Source organism: Camelus ferus, chromosome 13 (assembly GCF_009834535.1).
Source record: "Camelus ferus isolate YT-003-E chromosome 13, BCGSAC_Cfer_1.0, whole genome shotgun sequence".
NCBI lineage: Eukaryota > Metazoa > Chordata > Mammalia > Artiodactyla > Camelidae > Camelus > Camelus ferus.
In genome coordinates, this window is record NC_045708.1 from 44,178,578 (window position 1) to 44,187,095 (window position 8,518).

Here is an 8,518-nt window from a genome sequence, read left to right on the forward strand (position 1 = left end):
AAATCCGTTTTGATAAAGCACAATTCTTTGGAATCACTTTCCTTAACTTTCTGGAAAAAAATCCAAAACATTGTTGCATCACAATGTCCTCAGGCGAATTATACCCAGGAGCTGTGTAAACTGTGCTGTTTTTAAATCTTTGAGCCAACAGTTTCAGCTACAGGCTTGAAATTAATGTCCTGTGCACATGCATCCTCCCCTGTTTTGCAAGGTGATTGTGCAGCTGCCTGGCCTCTTCACCAGTTATGTCAGAGCTTTAAGGAGCAGTTCTGAGTCAGGTCTTCTCCCCATACCCAGAGAGGACGCAGCACAAACAGTTGTCCTCTCTCTGGGACCCCTTCTTGATGTATCCACACTGTCTATGGGAACAAGAAGCAATAATCACTGCTCTGTGATTTTGTTTAATTAGATTGAACTAAATCAGGGGTATGTGAAGAGATCATGGATTTACAAAGTGTACTAGAGAAAAGGAGGGGAGGAATGAATGGGCAGAGAAAAGGATTTTTAGGGCAATACAAGTACTCTGTATGATACCATAGTGGTGGATACACGTCATTATACATTTGTCAAAACCCACAGAATGTACACCACCAAGAGTGAACTTCAAGGCGAACTATGGACTTTGGGTGATGATGACTTGTTATGGTAGGTTCCTCAGCTGTAACAAACGCATCACTCTGGTGGGGGTGTTGATAATGGGGAACTATGCGTGTGTGGGGGCAGGAGGCGTATGGGAAATCTCTGGACCTTCCTTTCAGTTTTGTCATGAACCTAACATCACCCTAAAATACAAAATCCTAAAAGAAAAGTGTTCTCTATAAACATAAATCAGTGCTTTCTCAAAATTGTAAGTGGCTAAACTAAATGTGGCCAGGTATTATCTTTTCATAGAAAATTTCCATGTATGTACAGAGGAACTTTTGCTCTTAAACCAAACTAGGATTATATAGTTTTGTGATCTTCAAAAAATTTTTTCCAGTAGACAATATAATGTAGAAAACTTACACATCAATGTTTATGTCTCTACAAAAACATTTAAAGAGTCTAGATAGTATTTCATTGTATGGATGTACAAGAGTTTATTTAAATGGCCCTATATTGTTTGGGAACATTTACTGTGCCCAAAGTTTTACTAATTTAAATGTTGCTTCTCTGCTGGACGATTTCCTTTGCTCCTACTTTCTTGCCTCCTTCCCCACTCTGAGAAACTGACCTATGTGGACTGATCAGCTGGGCAGCAGCTACGACCTCGATTCTGGCTGGTTCTGGCCAGAGGGTAGCCCTGGCAGGAGACAGTTCTCCTTGCAAGAGTGCCTCAAGTGACTTGTGTCTCTTGCCCAAAGGTGGGCAAAGACAGTATTTTTCTCGAGGTGGCCTGAGTACAGAATGCTCCCTCCTCAATACCGTTCCCCTCCTCCCATCGCTGCAGACCCAGGGCTGTGGTAACAACCTTGCAGCTGCTAGTTTCTACTGTATCTCACAGTTCTCTTACTCTTGTAACCAGACCCACCTTGGCTCATTCTAATCTGAGTTATGTAATCTGTTTCCTACTGGACCCAGACTTGTATTTTCTTGTGTAAAATTTTTGGAGCCAAACCACTACATCCATCCCATTTCCACAGAATTGATCCATAGACGGAGACTTCATGCCACAGTACTTGCACTTTTAAGGCTCTTGACAAGTATACTTTGAAACCAATAGTATACGAGTACTCTTTTTACCTTGGTCAACCCATTTGTCAACCCTTTATATTTCCATTATAAAAACATTTCCAAGTTGATTGGTAAAAAAATAATATATCATTGTTATTTAAAATTCCTTTGATTACCACCCACCCCACTCCCCCAACCATACACATATAAAGTGTTCATTTTTATATCCCCTTTGGTGAGTGGCCTGTCTTGATTTTTAGCCAATATTTGACACTCGGCTGCTCGTCTTTTTCTTATTGATTTGTAAGAGCTCTTTACACATTAAGAGGATGAATTTTTTTTTCCTGTCAGATATGTTGTAAACAGTGTTCTATTTTTGCCTTTTACTATGTATTATATTTTTTGCAATGTAGAATTTTAAGTGGCAAAGTAACAATCTCATAGTCTCAATATTTAAGATCAATGGGCACCTATTTTTTATAAGATTGTTTTGACATTCACTCATATAATGCCACATACTCTTATCGAAAGTTTGATGCCTATGTCTTGTGCTGGAGGCATACATCCAAGACAGTATCACATGAGTCTTCATACTCCTCACAGTGGCTAGAATAATAATAATAATTGAAAACCTGTTGTGGGAGATGAACCAAAAAAACACATCAGAAAGGGCATAAGAGAAGTATGATTTTAGCATATTACTTCATTTCTCCAAACTTGTGAAAATAAAGATAATAGTTTGTGCTGATACTATCCTGTTTTAAGGAGAGATTAAATTCATGGATAGTAATGTAATATGTAAATTATGTAGCAAGAAATGCAATAAACAAAGATAAGGCATTATGACTAGTTATTTATAAGAAAAAGAGTAAGTATTTGAATTTTTAAATCACAGAGTTTATCCAGGTTTTATATAAGGACTATAATTGATTATTGCTGCCATTTCCTGCCTGGATTACTATAATTATTCCCTAAATGGTTCTTCTCTGTTTACTCATGTCTCTTCTGGCTTATCCTCCAAACAGCAGCCAGAACCATGCTTTAGAAAGCGTAAATTCAATTGTGTCCTCCACTGCTCTCAATTTTCCAACGTTTTCTCATTCTGCATAGAATAAATCCAGAGTTCCTACCGCGGACCATGTGGCGGTGATCTGAGCCCTGGTCTCCCTGAGCTCACTTCCTACCTCCCTCCCCTTGTTCACTCTGCTCAGCCAACATTGGCTCCGTTTGCTCCTCCTTAAACACGCCAAGACGGTTTCTATTGGCTGTTCCCTCTTCTATTTGCATAGTTTACTCTCTGTGTAGGACTGCAGAAGCATGAGGATGGTGACGAACACCTGTGGTGTCACTTGGTACAGACTGAATCTCGTGGGCAGAAAATCAGCAGCTACACAGCTGCCCTGATCTCTAGGTGCTATGCTCCTGGGGATGGACGCTGTTGTGCTTTTTACGAGGTGATCTTGTACAAAGTATATCTGCTTGGGCTCCTGGTGCTCAACTTAGGTGCTATTTGTAGCAGTTGCTGAGAAAGTCCAGTATCTGGAGAACTTGGGCTCTGTGGGAAGTTGCAGCCTCTTCTTCTGGAGCAGGAGAAGGAAGAAGAAACTAGTAGTTTTATGGAAAGTCGGAAACTGGTGAGCCATGCCCACTGGGATAAAGTTGGGCTAGTCATGGCCAGCTTGCTGCTAAGTAACCATGGATAATTCTCATTGGATAATTCTGACTCCCCTTCACTCAGGTAAACGTCACGTGCTTAGAGACACCTTCTGGGAACACCCTTTGTGACGTGATACTTTCCCTCATTGCACTATCCTTACTTGAACGGTCAGTGTCTGTCTGTTGTACATCTCCCATCACTAGAACTTTACGTACACTGCTGTATCCCTGGGGCTTGGCACTCAGGACTCAATTCATGTTTGTAGAAAACATGTTGATTTCCCATATGCATTCATTTATAAATTTGTTAACATTAACACTTTAAAAAAGTTCAAGAACCTCAAAAATAATGTATTAATATGGACGTCTTCGAGGAATTTAAAAAAATGATAGAATATGGGCTCCAGGAGAGTCATGTGGAAAGAAACACCAGAGCTTTATATTTATTGGCTATAAATACCAATGAACATTATTACAGATATTGCTGCCCTTTCCCATAGAAATGTGCCATCAGCTTCCCCTGTGCTTAACAATGCAATACCAACAGCAATGGAACTATGGAATAAAATGCACTGGATCATTGATTTTTGGCATTGGAAGGAGCTGTAGAGGCCAACTTTATTCACTGGAAGCATCTCTACTCGCAAGATTTTCTTGAAATGGACCCAATTCCTCTTTTATTGAACAACTCATTTTCCAGAGTCTATAAATGTTCCCCTAGGCCACGTTTCACACCCTGGATCTTCCCCAATGCCACCCCTTTAGTGCCCACACCTTTAGTGGGCCAGGGTTCCTCCTAAAAGACGTGGCATCCGGGATGAAGGAGAGTACTCCCGGGCCTCCCCAGTTCCTCTGTCCGGACACCTTTGGCTCATGCTGAGCTCAAACACAAGTATAAACGGGGAAACAGTCCATCTCATCCTCTACTCTGCTCTTTACTACCATCACACACTTCTGTCATCACTCGTCAAACATGTGTGAGCTTTCCCCACACCAAGCAACTCTCTGATACCAGCTGGGTGTCCTACATTGCAATTCAGTGCTGACACTGTCTACTTGGAGTTAGCACAGAGACCCCCCGCCCCGGCTGAGTGCTCAGTCACACAAGACTGCCCCCCACTGCCTTCAGATGTCACTCACAAGTCCAGGTTGTTACTTGTGTTTCTGGCTGACCTGCTGCAAATCAGGGCTCCCACAATTCTCTCCTCAGGTTTGATTCATTTGCTAGAGTGCCTCACAGAACTCAGGAAAACCATTTACTTACTGGTATATTATAGAAGGATCTAACTCAGGCACAGCCGGATGGAAGACATGCAGAGGGCAAATTACGTGGGAAGGGGTGTGGAGCTTCCATGTCTTCCCCAGACACACCACCCTCCCCACATATAGATGCTCTCTGAACCCCATACTTTTGGGATTTTTAGGGAGGCTTCATCTATGGTTATGATCAATCATTAACTCAATCTCCAGCTTCTCTTCCCTCTGGGAGGATGGAGTGAGGGTTGGGGCTGAAAGTTCCAAACTCTTAAACATGGCTTGGTCTTTCAGATGACCAGCCTCCACCCTGAAGGTACCCAGGAGTCCACCGAGGGTATCCTCATCAGAACACCCCATCACTCAGGGAATTCCAAGGGTTTTAGGAGCTCTGTGTCAGGAACCAGGGTCAAAGACCAAATAGTAAAACAGATGATACTCCTAGTACTCTTGTATCTCTTAGGAAATTGTGAGTGTAGGCGCTCCATGCCAGGAACCGGGGCCAGAGACCTGTGTGTATTCTATTATTTCACAACAAGTAAAACCCAAACACTTATGCTATGTATTATTTACGTGTACCCTTATCTAAGGACAGACATCACATGCATTTCTGCTGATTTCATCTTGTTGGTTTTAGCTCATTTTCCTGCCAAGACTTCCCAGCATTCTCCTGCCTACCTGTTTACTGAAGTGATTTGTCTGTCTTCCTTCAGTTAAAGATTTAAAAAATGTTGACTAAGAACAGGGTCACACACAAATCCTCTCAACCTCTTCACTTCCAATGTGTAACGTTTCCATCCATTGTACAGCCACGACCAGGTTTGTAGGTCGCCTACCTTAACATCATCCAGTCCAGAATTCTCTGCCTTATTTCAAAGCTTGGTGAGAAAAGCATGCCTGATGACTCACTGAACTGAACAAATATTGTTTCTTTATGATTCCCCTCATTTGCACCACAGTAACCTCATCAATAAAGAGAATGGGACCAGTTTTAGCATGATCTGTTTTCCGTCAACTTGTATCTTAGTGACCATCACCTTTATGTTGTGTTCTCACATCTAACATATTTAAGTCTTTGGCCTGCAATTTTGCCAGGGATTGTCCACAAGCCTCGGGTTCTGTGACTTTATTACCAACGTTTAGCTCCTTGTAGAAAATGAGAGTATTTGTCTCCTGTCATCTGGTGTATCTTTTGGTCCTTCAGCTGTCAGATTACTCGCCAGGGTTCCACAGCAACGTGACCATGCTATTTTAGCAACATGGGCCTTTAGACATGGATTTAAAGCAACTAAGCATTGTCTTTCTAGATCTTAACTTTTCTTGGCAACTATTTTACGCTCATTCATTTATTAGGCTTTCAATATGTACAAGACTTTGCACTCAGTGCTGAGGGTACAGTAGTACACATAGTATTTACAGTTAAATGGGGGAGACAGAAATGCATCAGACACTATGGAGGACAGTATGGAGGTTCCTTAAAAAATTAAAAATAGACTTACCATATGATCCAGCAATCCCCCTCCTAGGCATATATCTGAAGAAATCTATAATTAGAAAATTATGCTCTGAGAAACCCCTGCTTGGAGGAGTATGGACTAGGAAGAAAAGTAAGTGAAACTCTTACAATTTATGATTCATTATTAATCTCACTCCTTTAATTCATAACAAATTGACTAACAACCATCCTCCCCTCCTCCCCACCAAAATTACTACAAGTGGTAGATTACAAACCTTGTCAGGAGAAGCAGCAATATGCCATTAATATTTGTAAATGTCTCCATGCTTATATTTCCTACCTCTTTGGAAACTCAGCCCAAGTAATTAGAGAGTATGGGGAATTACAAAGATGAAAAATTCAGGACAACAATGCACAAAGATGTTATCAACACTATTTTACTTCCCCTGTTGCATCTTAATGACTTAATTTTCCATGGACGGCATTTTTTAAATGTAAATTTCTAGATTAAAAAAAAAAACTCCAAAACTTCATTATCATCCAAGCAAAACAGATATTTTTCAAACAGTAAACTTACATCTTTGGCTTCTCTGCGAGATAGCGAAAGTGTTTACTTCCGATGATTTTCACCACCATCTCAGGCATCGCACCTGATCCACAGGGACTCTTCCGAACTGAAGACATAATGCTCAAAATTTCTTCAAAACCTTGGAGGCAAAAATTAAGTAAAACGCTTTCCTCTTGATTTTCCACTAGGCCACTGTAGCATCCTTGTCAGTACCAGCAAGAATAATAATAGTGAGGCCGAGTGCTTTACCCGTATTATTAGCTCACTTGATATCTCTAACAAAAGCATGAGTAAGATACTCTTAATTACTATTAACGTTCTTGTTTTACAGTAGAGGGAACAGACCTAATGAGCTGAGTAATGTACCCAATATCACACAAGGGTAATTAGCAGAATTGAGAACCCCACCTTAAGAGGTCTGCAGAACTGGTCCACTGAGCCATCCCACACCTCTGCCTTCCTATACTGCAAGTCACCAGACAGGATTCTTGTGAGGTCAGAGAGGAAACCAGGGCTTTAGAGGGACATGTGAAGAACTCATATTCCGCTCTGATGCTCAGTTTCCCTATTTATGATGCCAGAATAATTCCGGTTCGGCTCTCGGGATTTAGGAGTAATCCAACGAGATTGTACACCTGAGGGCGCGCCATGCATAGGAAAGAGAGAGATTTCTTGTTCTCACTGGCCTGTTTCTGCAACAATCCAGTGAATGTAAAATTGAGGTCCTGTGCTAGATATTCACTGGGTGTGTAAACAGGTCTGATGCCAAGGGAAACTTAGACGTTGTTCTGGAAACCTGGCCCCAGGCTAACCATTCCCTTCCAGAGCCTCTCAGAAACTGAAAGGCCTTTTGAAATCATTCTGGTTCAGAATCTCCCTTTACAGATTGGGAAACCAAGGCCCAGAGAGGGTGCTATTTGACCAAGGTCACACAGCGGGTGAGAACAGACTGTTTCCAGTACTCAGGTCTGATAACTGGGCCAGGGTTCTTCCCAAGACCCCCAGCTTCACTTAGCTTGTGGTCAGCAATAGGACTTGCTCTGCGAGGGTAGCCCCACCCCTACAACTTCTTTGAAGCCATCTGGAAACTTCAAGGAGCAGAATTTGTGATTGTGAGGTCCCCTCTACTCAGCAGCTGCGTGGGAGTCCCGGAGCCCCTTTCCTGGAGAGAGCAGAGGGGCGATCTTACCCCGCTGGCGGCCGCTGCGGCGGTGCGCGCTCAGCGCTTCTCCCCAGGAACCCGACCCGAGAAGGCCGGTGGGGACCGGGTAGGGCTGGAGACTGGCGCCCGGGAATCGGGCCAATCACAGGGCTCGGCTCGTGGGCGGAGGCTGCCACCCCCGCCCCGCCCTGGGTCGCTAAGGACGCAGAGGGCTGTTGCTGGGCGGGGACCCGGGCTCCAACTACCTGCGGAAGGCAGGGGCCTCCTCCGCGGGTGCCCGGGGTGTGGCTGCTGACAGGAGAATAGTTTGGGTGTTGTTTTTCAAATCTGTGCTTTGGAACTTCCTCAAAGACCTGTGAACGTCTTTCTGGAAGCCCGCCTCTCTCACCTGTGTGGTCACGCTTGTCCAGCTCTTTCCCTTTATGAGATGTGCACGCAGCTGAGAATCTCACACTCGTCCCTTCAAACCCAAGATCCTCCACTGTGTGGCTTTGAACAAATCCCCTTTCCCGCCTGAGGTTCAGTGTCCTCCTCCCGTAAAATGGGGGGAAAGTACTAACAGGGTACTAAAGGTAAGCGGGTGATGCAATTAAATAAGAGTATTTAAAAAAATAATTTGGACTAGTATCCATTTGTCAGATCCCTCATTTGGGCCCGTTAATAATTACCAAAATAATTTTATTTCTATTTTATCTATTTAAACATTTTTTAAAAATTGAAATATAGTTGATTTACAATGAAACAAGGCTTAAGGTTTTGAGAAATTAGC

The 8,518-nt window shown here is 42.8% G+C and overlaps 1 protein-coding gene across 1 annotated transcript in view; it reads right to left on the reverse strand.

Annotated features, from left to right (window-relative positions):
* C13H1orf87 (chromosome 13 C1orf87 homolog) overlaps positions 1–7,839 on the reverse strand; it is a 64,615-nt gene extending 56,776 nt beyond the window's left edge. Inside the window, 2 exon segments of the mRNA XM_032494419.1 lie at positions 6,597–6,726; positions 7,777–7,839. Coding sequence (XP_032350310.1) covers positions 6,597–6,703 — 107 coding nt within the window. The 5' untranslated portion in view covers positions 6,704–6,726; positions 7,777–7,839.
* Positions 7,840–8,518: the final 679 nt, after the last annotated feature.